The following is a 13,264-nucleotide window of genomic DNA, read 5'->3' as shown; positions in this document are numbered from 1 at the left end:
GGAGAAACTGGACAAGAAGGGGAGGCTAGGAGCCCCGAAAGGAGAAGACCTGCAGGACCATCACGGAAAGGGAACCCTGAGTCCACTTCAGTGAAGAGATCCCATCAGAGGGAGACTGATCACCTCACCTCACAACGGGTCGTATTGAAGTCCAAGCCGTGAGTCTTGTGATTTATAGTAACAAGTCGTTTAACAAGTGAAATAACAAGTAGCTAAGTGATTTAAGTAACAATAAAGGTGTTTATACGAAGTATCTTGTGCAGGTGTCTTTTGTCTGCCACGTCAGTTGACACCCGAGTTTGAGGGTCAACAGAACGGTTTCTTTCCCTTCATTACGGAGCAACAACACAATCTGTGACTGTTCAACAGTTAGAGACAAATAAACAGTTACCTCAACTCCTGGCATTTGTGCAATACGGGTCCCAGCCGCTGGAGTCCTTCACACTGAATGGTGCAGTCATTTAGATCAATGTTTTTCATGGTATCACAGAGACCAATAACGTGAGACAGGACCGCACAGTCAATTGGGGTCAGTTGCAATCTATTAAATGTAAGTGTGTCCACAGATCCCACTGTGTCCTGAACCAGAGCTTTATTCTGAGACTCAAACAGATGGTGCAATGTGTTCAGGAGCTTCCATTTACCAGTTTCACTCTCTGTGTTTCCAATCTGTCCTTTAACCGTCTCCTTCACCCAGTCAATCACTTGACAGGTTGTTTGATGAGGAAATGGACCCAGAAACTCCTCCAGGGGTCGAGCTGCCTGTGGGGAGGAGAGACCAGCATCAAAACGCAGAAATATCTCAAATCTTCCATCCTTCATCCTGCGGGCATCACTGAGGAGTTTCCGGATGTCCCCGGGATTTGGAGACAGGAATTGTGCGAGTGCGGCTACAAACTCTTGGATGGTGAGGTGCGGGAATGTGTAAACCACACTCTGGACAGAATCATCTCTCTCCAAAAGTTCCATCAGGAATCCAGACAGGAACTGGGAAGGTTGCAGATTGTACTCGATCAAATCTCCATCTCTAAACACAATCTTCTTCCTGGAGACTCCTGTGAAGGCCACCTCACCGATCTTCAGTAACACATCACGGGGGTTTTCAATCTCTCGGCCATGGTTTTTCAGGATGTTGTAAATATAGTAGGAATATAGCTGGGTGATGGTCTTGGGAACTTGCTGCTGTTTCCTGTCTCTTTGTGTAAAGAAGGGACCCAGTGACAGACAGAGGATCCAGCAGTAGGAAGGGTTGTAGCACATGGTGTACAGGATCTCGTTCTCCTCCACGTGTTTGAAAACAGCTGCTGCCACCGTCTGATCTTCAAAAAACTTGTTGAAATAGTCCTTCCGTTCATCACCAACAAATCCCAGGATTTCAGCCCAGACACTGATCTCAGCCTTTTCCAATAAATGTAATGCAGTGGGACGACTGGTCACTAACACTGAACATCCTGGGAGCAGCTTGTGTTGTATTAAACTGTACACAATGTCAGACACTTCACACCAGCATTCGGGATCTGTGCACATGTACTGAGGTTCTGTATTTCTTCGATTGTCAGTAAAATCGATCGTGTCCTTGAATTCATCCAAACCATCAAATATAAACAGTAATCCCTCTGGATTCTTCCAGAGCTCTCCCAGAACATTCCCAAAGTAAGGATCCAGATCCAGTATCAGATTCCTCAGGTTTATTCTACAGTTAATAGTATTCAAATCCTGGAATTTAAAACTGAAAACAAATTGAAAGTTTTGGTATATTTTCCAAGTGGCCCAGTCATAAACAATCTTTTGTACCATTGTTGTTTTTCCAATCCCCGGGACTCCACTCACTGCTGCTGAACTCCCAGAAGTGGATCTCCAGAATAAACTCTTTACTTTCTGAAGCAAAAATCCCACCCTGGAAAAACTGCTCTGGAACAATTGATCAGGTCGGATTTTTTCCAGTTCTTTCCGGAGAAGTTTCTCTCTCCACTCTTCATGGTCTCGGCCTCTTACCAGCAGTTCATGTTCTACAAGTGTCCGATCTCGAACAGTAGAAATGATCGTTAGCTCAGCATATCGATCAACCAGCTGGAAAATCTTAACCTTCTCCTTTATTAGGATAGTGTTCACTCTCAGTGTTTCAGTTTGTACCCGGAGTGTTTCCTTGTGTTTCTGTTGAACATCTTCAATGAGAACAGACAGAAAGTGGTTTTCAATGTTAGCTGTATTGATATAAAAACAACTTCTGAAAAACATTTTATTATTCAATAAATGTTGCAAGATTTAATTCAAAGCTTCAATAGAGGTGTGTGTATAAATTAAAACTCAGTTAATGAAAACTTTGCTTGAAGGTGAACAATGGTGAAAAGAAGTTTTAAATCCTGATTTGATTCTAACATTTCCTGAACATGGAGATGCCGACACAGGTGATATTTTCCCTCTGATGGTTAACATGATCCGGCCTGCCCTGTACGATTAGAAATCTCATTACAAATCCACACGTGATCCTGTTTATACAACAGTAGAGATTCCATTAGATTAATTTTTAAAACCATCAGCAGTGTTTACCTTCTGCAGAAACGGGACATTTGACATCGGACACAAGTGGGTTATGCTGTGAATTGTCAGTAATCCCACTGTTATTGTATCAGACAATAAGCAGTTTATCTGGCTGGACACTGGCTCTCAGTTCGGCAACATATCAATAGCAGCAGTGTGTACCATCTACAAGATGCACTGCAGCAATGCACCAAGGCTCCTTAGACAGCACTTTCCAAACCCGCGACCTCTACCAACTAGAAGCACAAGGGCAGCAAATGCATGGGAACACCACCACCTGTAAGTTCCCCTCCAAGTCACACACCATCCTGACTTGGAACTATATCGCCGTTCCTTCACTGTCATTGGGTCAAAATCCTGGAACTCCCTTCCGAACAGCACTGTGGGTGTACCTACCCCAAATGGACTGCAGCGGTTCAAGAAGGCAGCTCACCACCACCTTCTCAAGGGCAATTAGGGATGGGCAATAAATGCTGGCCCAGCCAGTGACGCCCACATCCCATGAATGAATAAAAAAAAAAATTCCCACTGTTTTCAAATGCCTCCATGGCCTGGACCCTCCCGATCTCTGTAACCACATCCAGCCTGGCAAAACTCTGAGGTATCTCCATTCCACCAAGGGTAGAGTAACACAGTTATGTCACTGGACTAGTAAGCCAGAGGCCTGGACCACTGATCTGGAGATATGAGTTTATATACAACCATGGCAGCTGGGGAATGTAAATTCTGTTCAGTAAATAGATCTGGAATAAAGCTAGGATCAAGAATGTTGTCCACCAAAACTACCAGATTGTCATGAAAACCCACCAAGTTCACCAATGTCGTTTTGGGAACGAAATCTGCCGTCCTTATCCAGTCTGGTTCTGGCTGACTCCAGACACACAACAATGTGGTTGACTGTTAACTAATGGCTGAAATGGCCGAGCAAGTTACTCAGTTCTATCAGATCAGTACAAAAAAGTGTAGGCAGCAGAAGAACATAAGAACTAGGAGCAGGAGTAGACAATTCAGCCCCTCAAGCCTGCTCCGCCATTCAATACGATCACGGCTGATCTCATCTCAGCCTCAACTCCACTTTCCTACCCATTCTCCATAACCCTTCAACCCATTACTAATTCAAAATCTGTCTATCTCCTCCTTAAATTTACTCAATGTTCCGGCATCCACCGCACTCTGACAAACAACTGGAATCGACCGACGCTCCTGATACCACATACATACCCAGCCCAGTCAACCCTGTAAACTCCTCTTCACCAACATCTTGTGCCAAAACTGGGAGAACTGTCCCACAGACCAGACAAGCAACAGCCTGAGATATTCATCATCACAGAATCATACCTTTCAGCCAATGTCCCAAACGACTCGATCACCATCGCTGGTTACGTCCTGTCAGACTGGCAGGCCATACCCACCTGAAGTGGCAGCACAGTAGTACAGAGTCAGGAGATGGTGGCCATGAGAGTCCCTAAAAATAACTCAAGATCCCATGAAGTCTCAGGGCATCAGATCAACCATGGACAAGGAAACATTCTGCTGATTATTACCGACTGCCCTCCCACAGCTCACAAATCATTACTCACCCATATTGAACATCACATGGGAGAAGTACAGAGGGTAGGAAGGGCACAGAATGTTTGTGGATGGGAGACTTCAATGTCCATCACCAAGACTGTCTCTCTAGCTCCACTACTGACCGAGTTGGCCGTGTCCTGAAGGACATAGCTGCCAGACTGAGCTTACAGCAGGTAGTGACAGAACCAACAAGAGGGGAAAATCTACTTGGCCTTCTCCTCACCATTCTACATATTGCGGATGAACCAGCCCATGATAATATTGTTAACATTCAATATGATCATGTCTGATGTTGGACTTCAATTCCACTTTCTCGCCTGCTCCCCATATCCCTTGATTCCCTGCGAGACCAAAAATCTATCTATTCCAGCCTGAAATGTATTCAACGATGGAGCATCCACAACCCTCTGGGGTAGAGAAGTCCAATGATTCACAACACTTTGAGTGAAGTAATATCTCATCTCAGCCTTGAATGATCAGCCCTTATCCTGAGACTGTGTCCCCACGTTCTAGATTCCCCAACCAGCAGAAACAATCTCTCAGCTTCTACCCGATCAAGCCCTTTTCAGAATCTTGCAAGTCTCAATTAGATCACCTCTCATTCTTCGAAACACTAGAGAATATAGGCCCAGTTTACTCAGCCTCTCATCATACGACGACCCCCTTTTCCCGGGGACCATTCTAGTAAATCTTCACTGCACTGCCTCCAGTGCAAGTATATCCTTTCTTAAATGTGGAGTACAAAACTGCACACAGTATTCCAGGTGCAGTCTCACCAAATCCCAGTACAAATTTGGGAAGACTTCTTTATTCCTGTACTCCAATCCCCTTGCAATAAAGGCGAACATGTCATTTGCCTTCCAAATAGCCTGCTGCACCTGCATGTTAACTTTGTGCACTCCTTATACGAGTACCCCAAGTCTTTCTGAACATCAACCCTTACCAGTTTCATAACTTTTGAAAAGTAGTCTGTGTTTCGATTTTTACGACCGAAGTGAACGACTTCACACTGCATTAAATTATCCTCTATCTGCCATCCTGTTGCCCACTCACTTAACCTGTCTATATCTCTTTGCAGCCTCTTTATGTCCTCCCCACAGCTGAACTGTGTATCAGAAAATTTAGTGATATTTTTCTCTGTCTCTTCATCCAAGTCATTCATATACACTGAAAATAACTGAGGCTCCAGCACTGATCCTTACAGCACCCCACTATTCACTGCCTGCCAATTCAAAAATGCCCCATTTATGCCCACCCTCTGCTTCCTGTCTGCTCACCAGTCCTCTATCCATGCTAATATATTACCCCAACACCATGAGCCCTTGACCATCTCCAACAAAAGAGAATCTAACCATTTCCCCATGACACTCAATGGCATTGCCATCACTGAGCATCGCACGCCCCAACCTGCTCCACCCTCAATACCCTGGGGTTACCATTGACCTGAAACCTAACCGGACCAGCCACAAAAATACTGTTGCTACAAGAGCAGGTCAGAGGCTAGGAATTCTGCGGCAAGTAACTCACCTCCTGACTTCCCAAAACCTGTCCACCATCCACAAAGCAAAAGTCAGGAGTGTGATGGAATACTCTCCACTTCGCTGGACGAGTGCAGCTCCAACAACACTCAAGCAGCTCGACACCATCCAGGACAAAGCAGTCTACTCGATATGCACCCTAACCACTAACTTAAATATTCACTCTCTCCACCAGCAGTGTGTACCATATACAGATGCACTGCAGCAACTCGCCAAGCCTCTGTCGACAGCACCTTCCAAACCCACGACTTCTACCAGCTGAAGGACAGGGGCAGCAGCTGCATGGTGTCACACTCACGAGAAGTGCAAGGATGGAAATACAGAAGCAAACTGAACATTTATAAAAACTGACCATTCCTTTTGAAAAGTGGACAGTGTGCTGCAAAATGGCCGCCGAAGGTTGGGCTGACTTGGCCTGTATATTCAAACTGTCTCACTATCTGTGAAGAACAAAAGGATACATTCCAGACTAGGAGGTGTCAATTACACCCATCCTGAAACCATCAACAGACATTCCTCAATTGGGTTACTGTCATGAACAGATGCATCTGCAACAGGTAGATTGGTGAAGACGATATCAAGCTGGATTTTACCTGGTGTTGGTTCTCCCACCTGCCGCAGGCTCCGTCTGGCAGTTATATCCCTCAGGACTGAGCCAGCTCGGTCAGCAGTGGTGCTGCACTGAAGTGCCCCATTCAGAATACATCCTGTGCCATCTCTTCTCAGTGTTTATTCAACATGGAGGAACAGTAATTCATCAGCTGAGGGAGGGCAGTAGGTGGTAATCAGCAGGATAATTCCTTGTCTATATGTGACCTGGTGCCATGAGAATTCAAGGGATCTGGAGTCAATGTTGAGAGTTCCCAGGGCCACTCTCTCCTGACTGTGTAACACTGTGCCACCACCTGTGATGGGTCTGTCCTGTCGGTGGGACTGGACATATCCAGTGATTGTGATGGAGGAATCTGGGCCACTGGCTGAGATATATGATGATGTAACTATGACTATTTCAGGCTGTATTTTGACTGGCCTGTGGGACAGCTCTCCCAATTGTGGCACAATTCCCAGGTGTTAGTGATCAGCATTTTGAGGGTCGACTGGGCTGATTATATCTGGTGCCCAGGTCAATAGTGAATGGTATCAGCAGTGGCTCAGTTGGTAGCTCACTTCCTGTGAGTCAGAAGGTTGTGGTTTGAGTCCCACTCCAGAACTTGAGCATAAAATTCAAGCTGACACTCCAGTGCAATACTGAGGGAGTGCTGCACTGCCAGAGGGGCTGTCTTTCTGATGAGACATTAAACCAAAGCCCATCTACCCTCTCTGGTGAACGTACAAGATCCCATGGCACCATTTGAAGATGACCAGGGGAGTTATGCCCAGTGTCTTGGCCAATATTTATTGTTCAATCAACATCACAAAAGCAGATTATCTGGTTATTATCACATTGAAAAGCATGTGGGATCTTGGGATTCTTAAATAGAGATATTGAGTACAAAAGCAGGGAAGCTATGCTGAATATTTATAAAGCACTGGTTAGACAACAACTAGAGTAATTGCAGCCAGTTCTGGTCACCAAACTTAAGGAAGGATGTGAGGGTCCTTGAGAGGGTGCAGAGGAGATTTACCAGAATGGTTCCAGGGAGGAGGGATTTTAGCTACAAGGTCAGGTTGGAGAAGCAGGGGTTGTTCTCCTTGGAACAAAAGGAGATTGAGGGGAGATTTGATAGACAGGTTTGGACAGGGTAGACAGAGAAAAGCTATTGCCATTAGCTGACTGTCCCCAAGACCATGTACTCAGATTTAATGTATCAGGCAAGAGATGCAGGGGGAATGGGGGAATGTGAGGATTTCTTTTTTCACTCAGCGAGTGGTAATGACCTGGAACTCACTGCCTACGAAGGTGGCGGAAGCAGAGACGATCAATGATTTCAAAAGGAAATCGGATGGGGGACTTGAGGGAAGTAAACTTAAGAGGCAATTGGCATACGGTCAGGGAATGGGACTAACAGGATTGCTCTACAAAGAGCCAGCATGGATACAACGGGCCAAATGGCCTCCCTCGGTAGGGTTATGACTCTGTAATGTTTCAGGAAATTTACTGTGTGCAAATTGGCTGCCACGTTTCCAACATCACAACAGTGACTGTGCTTCAAAAGTACTTCACTGGCTGCAGAGCACTTTGGGACGTCTGATGGTCGTGAAAGGCTCTACACGAAAACAAGATTGTTTATGATCTGTCTGTTTTGAGTACAGTGGCACCATGGTTATGTTACTGGATTTGTAATATAGATGCCTGCACTCGTGATCCAAAGACATGAGTTAATATACAACCATGCCAACTGGGGATTTTAGTTCAGCGAATTAAACACATCAGGAATGAAGCACAAGTTTCAGTAACAGTTGACAACAAAACAACTGAATTGTTCTAAAAACCCATCTGGTTCACAAAAGTCCATAGGGAATGAAATCTACTGTCCTTAAAAGATCAGACTAGGACTCCAAACCAAAATAATTTAACTGGCCTGTGAAATGGCTTCACAAGCCATTCAGCTGTATCAAACCACCACCATCATGCCAGGTGTGTATGAGGTTTCACAGTGTATCAGGATCCTGCCAGGTGTGTATGAGGTTTCACAGTGTATCAGGATCCTGCCAGGTGTGTATGGGATTTCACAGTCTATCAGGATCCTGCCAGGTGTGTATGGGGTTTCACAGTGTATCAGGATCCTGCCAGGTGTGTATGGGGTTTCACAGTGTATCAGGATCCTGCCAGGTGTGTATGGGATTTCACAGTCTATCAGGATCCTGCCAGGTGTGTATGGGGTTTCACAGTGTATCAGGATCCTGCCAGGTGTGTATGGGGTATCACAGTGTATCAGGATCCTGCCAGGTGTGTATGGGGTTTCACAGTGTATCAGGATCTTGCCAGGTGTATATGGGGTTTCACAGTGTATCAGGATCCTGCCAGGTGTATATGGGGTTTCACAGTGTATCAGGATCCTGCCAGGAGTGTATGGGGCTTTACAGTGCATCAGGATCCTGCCAGGTGTGTATGGGGTTTCACAGTGTATCAGGATCCTGCCAGGTGTTTATGGGGTTTTACAGTGTATCAGGATCCTGCCAGGTGTTTATGGGGTTTCACAGTGTATCAGGATCCTGCCAGGTGTGTATGGGATTTCACAGTCTATCAGGATCCTGCCAGGTGTGTATGGGATTTCACAGTGTATCGGGATCCTGCCAGGTGTTTATGGGGTATCACAGTGTATCGGGATCCTGCCAGGTGTTTATGGGGTATCAGGATCCTGCCAGGTGTGTATGGGGTTTCACTGTATATCAGGATCCTGCCAGGTGTGTATGGGGTATCACTGTATATCAGGATCCTGCCAGGTGTGTATGGGGTTTCACAGTGTATCAGGATCCTGTCAGGTCTGTATGGGGTTTCACAGTGTATCAGGATCCTGCCAGGTGTATATGGGGTTTCACTGTATATCAGGATCCTGCCAGGTGTGTATGGGGTTTCACAGTGGCTCTGAATCCTGCCAGGCGTTTATGGGTTATCAGGATCCTGCCAGGTGTTTATGGGTTATCAGGATCCTGCCAGGTGTGGATGGGGCTTCACAGTGTATCAGGATCCTGCCAGGTGTGGATGGGGTTCCACAGTGTATCAGGATCCTGCCAGGTGTGTATGGGGTTTCACTGTATATCAGGATCCTGCCAGGTGCGTATGGGGTTTCACAGTGTATCAGGATCCTGCCAGGTGTGTATGGGGTTTCACAGTGTATCAGGATCCTGCCAGGTGTGTCTGCGGTTTCACGGTGCATCAGGATCCTGCCAGGTGTGTATGCGGTTTCACAGTGTATCAGGATCCTGCCAGTTGTGGATGGGGTTTCACAGTGTATCAGGATTCTGCCAGGTGTGTATGCGGTTTCACAGTGTATCAGGATCCTGCCAGGTGTGAAGGGGTTTCACAGAGTATCAGGATCCTGCCAGGTGTGTATGGGGTTTCACAGTGTATCAGGATCCTTCCAGGTGTGTATGGGGTTTCACAGTATATCGGGATCCTGCCAGGTGTTTATGGGGTATCAGGATCCTGCCAGGTGTGTATGGGGTTTCACTGTATATCAGGATCCTGCCAGGTGTGTATGGGGTTTCACAGTGGCTCAGAATCCTGCCAGGCGTTTATGGGTTATCAGGATCCTGCCAGGTGTTTATGGGTTATCAGGATCCTGCCAGGTTTGTATGGGGTTTCACAGTATAACAGGATCCTGCCAGGTGTGTATGGGGTTTCGCAGTGTATCAGGATCCTGCCAGGTGTGTATGGGGTTTCACAGAGTATCAGGATCCTTCCAGGTGTGTCTGGGGTTTCACAGTGTATCAGGATCCTGCCAGGTGTGTATGGGGTTTCACAGTGTATCAGGATCCTGCCAGGCGTGTATGGGGTTTCACAGTGCATCAGAATGCTGCCAGGAATGTATGCGGTTTCACACTGTATCAAGATCCTGAAAGGTGTGTATGGGGTATCGGGATCCTGCCAGGTGTTTATGGGGTATCAGGATCCTGCCAGGTGTGTATGGGATATCACAGTGTATCAGGATCCTGCCATGTGTGTCTGGGGTTTCACAGTGTATCAGGATCCTGCCAGCTGTGTCTGGGGTTTTCCAGTGTATCAGGATCCTTCCAGGTGTGTAAGGGGATTCACAGTGTATCAGGATCCTTCCAGGTGTGTATGGGGTTCCACAGTGTATCAGGATCCTGCCAGGTGTGTATGGGATTTCACAGTGTATCAGGATCCTGCCAGGTGTATATGAGGTTTCACAGTGCATCAGGATCCTGCCAGGTGTATATGAGGTTTCACAGTGTATCAGGATCCTGCCAGGCGTGTTGGGGGTTTTACAGTGTATCAGGATCCTTCCAGGTGTGTATGGGGTTTCACAGTGCATCAGAATCCTGCCAGGGGTGTATGGAGCTTCACAGTGCAACAGGATCCTGCAAGGTGTGCATGGAGTTTCACAGTGTATCAGGATCCTGCCAGGTGTGTATCGGGTTTCACAGTGTAACAGGATCCTGCCAGGTGTTTATGGGGTTTTACAGTGGATCAGGATCCTGCCAGGTGTGTCTGGGGTTTTCCAGTGTATCAAGATCCTGCCAGGTGTATATGGGGTTCCACAGTGTATCAGGATCCTGCCAGGTGTGTCTGGGGTTTTACAGTGTATCAGGATCCTGTCAGGTCTGTATGGGGTTTCACAGTGTATCAGGATCCTGCCAGGTGTATATGGGGTTTCACTGTATATCAGGATCCTGCCAGGTGTGTATGGGGTTTCACAGTGGCTCAGAATCCTGCCAGGCGTTTATGGGTTATCAGGATCCTGCCAGGTGTTTATGGGTTATCAGGATCCTGCCAGGTGTGGATGGGGCTTCACAGTGTATCAGGATCCTGCCAGGTGTGGATGGGGTTCCACAGTGTATCAGGATCCTGCCAGGTGTGTATGGGGTTTCACTGTATATCAGGATCCTGCCAGGTGCGTATGGGGTTTCACAGTGTATCAGGATCCTGCCAGGTGTGTATGGGGTTTCACAGTGTATCAGGATCCTGCCAGGTGTGTCTGCGGTTTCACGGTGCATCAGGATCCTGCCAGGTGTGTATGCGGTTTCACAGTGTATCAGGATCCTGCCAGGTGTGGATGGGGTTTCACAGTGTATCAGGATTCTGCCAGGTGTGTATGCGGTTTCACAGTGTATCAGGATCCTGCCAGGTGTGCATGGAGTTTCACAGTGTATCAGGATCCTGCCAGGTGTGTATCGGGTTTCACAGTGTAACAGGATCCTGCCAGGTGTTTATGGGGTTTTACAGTGGATCAGGATCCTGCCAGGTGTGTCTGGGGTTTTCCAGTGTATCAAGATCCTGCCAGGTGTATATGGGGTTCCACAGTGTATCAGGATCCTGCCAGGTGTGTCTGGGGTTTTACAGTGTATCAGGATCCTGTCAGGTCTGTATGGGGTTTCACAGTGTATCAGGATCCTGCCAGGTGTATATGGGGTTTCACTGTATATCAGGATCCTGCCAGGTGTGTATGGGGTTTCACAGTGGCTCAGAATCCTGCCAGGCGTTTATGGGTTATCAGGATCCTGCCAGGTGTTTATGGGTTATCAGGATCCTGCCAGGTGTGGATGGGGCTTCACAGTGTATCAGGATCCTGCCAGGTGTGGATGGGGTTCCACAGTGTATCAGGATCCTGCCAGGTGTGTATGGGGTTTCACTGTATATCAGGATCCTGCCAGGTGCGTATGGGGTTTCACAGTGTATCAGGATCCTGCCAGGTGTGTATGGGGTTTCACAGTGTATCAGGATCCTGCCAGGTGTGTCTGCGGTTTCACGGTGCATCAGGATCCTGCCAGGTGTGTATGCGGTTTCACAGTGTATCAGGATCCTGCCAGGTGTGGATGGGGTTTCACAGTGTATCAGGATTCTGCCAGGTGTGTATGCGGTTTCACAGTGTATCAGGATCCTGCCAGGTGTGAAGGGGTTTCACAGAGTATCAGGATCCTGCCAGGTGTGTATGGGGTTTCACAGTGTATCAGGATCCTTCCAGGTGTGTATGGGGTTTCACAGTATATCGGGATCCTGCCAGGTGTTTATGGGGTATCAGGATCCTGCCAGGTGTGTATGGGGTTTCACTGTATATCAGGATCCTGCCAGGTGTGTATGGGGTTTCACAGTGGCTCAGAATCCTGCCAGGCGTTTATGGGTTATCAGGATCCTGCCAGGTGTTTATGGGTTATCAGGATCCTGCCAGGTTTGTATGGGGTTTCACAGTATAACAGGATCCTGCCAGGTGTGTATGGGGTTTCACAGTGTATCAGGATCCTGCCAGGTGTGTATGGGGTTTCACAGAGTATCAGGATCCTTCCAGGTGTGTCTGGGGTTTCACAGTGTATCAGGATCCTGCCAGGTGTGTATGGGGTTTCACAGTGTATCAGGATCCTGCCAGGCGTGTATGGGGTTTCACAGTGCATCAGAATGCTGCCAGGAATGTATGCGGTTTCACACTGTATCAAGATCCTGAAAGGTGTGTATGGGGTATCGGGATCCTGCCAGGTGTTTATGGGGTATCAGGATCCTGCCAGGTGTGTATGGGATATCACAGTGTATCAGGATCCTGCCATGTGTGTCTGGGGTTTCACAGTGTATCAGGATCCTGCCAGCTGTGTCTGGGGTTTTCCAGTGTATCAGGATCCTTCCAGGTGTGTAAGGGGATTCACAGTGTATCAGGATCCTTCCAGGTGTGTATGGGGTTTCACAGTGTATCAGGATCCTGCCAGGTGTGTATGGGATTTCACAGTGTATCAGGATCCTGCCAGGTGTATATGAGGTTTCACAGTGCATCAGGATCCTGCCAGGTGTATATGAGGTTTCACAGTGTATCAGGATCCTGCCAGGCGTGTTGGGGGTTTTACAGTGTATCAGGATCCTTCCAGGTGTGTATGGGGTTTCACAGTGCATCAGAATCCTGCCAGGTGTGTATGGAGTTTCACAGTGCAACAGGATCCTGCCAGGTGTGCATGGAGTTTCACAGTGTATCAGGATCCTGCCAGGTGTGTATCGGGTTTCACAG

At 47.4% G+C, this 13,264-nt stretch overlaps 1 protein-coding gene across 1 annotated transcript in view; it reads right to left on the bottom strand.

Moving 5' to 3' along the window:
- Window positions 1-13,264, bottom strand: part of LOC137361459 (NACHT, LRR and PYD domains-containing protein 3-like) — a 170,367-nt gene that overhangs the window by 43,109 nt on the left and 113,994 nt on the right. The window contains exon 5 of the mRNA XM_068026321.1: window positions 392-2,165. Within this exon, the coding sequence (XP_067882422.1) occupies window positions 392-2,165 (1,774 nt within the window). The remainder of the gene's footprint in view (window positions 1-391; window positions 2,166-13,264) is intronic.

The sequence above is a fragment of the Heterodontus francisci genome, unplaced genomic scaffold (genome assembly GCF_036365525.1).
Source record: "Heterodontus francisci isolate sHetFra1 unplaced genomic scaffold, sHetFra1.hap1 HAP1_SCAFFOLD_106, whole genome shotgun sequence".
Taxonomy (NCBI): Eukaryota; Metazoa; Chordata; class Chondrichthyes; order Heterodontiformes; family Heterodontidae; genus Heterodontus; species Heterodontus francisci.
The sequence above is the reverse complement of the archived record's forward strand: the minus strand, read 5'-3'. Positions and strand labels throughout refer to the sequence as shown.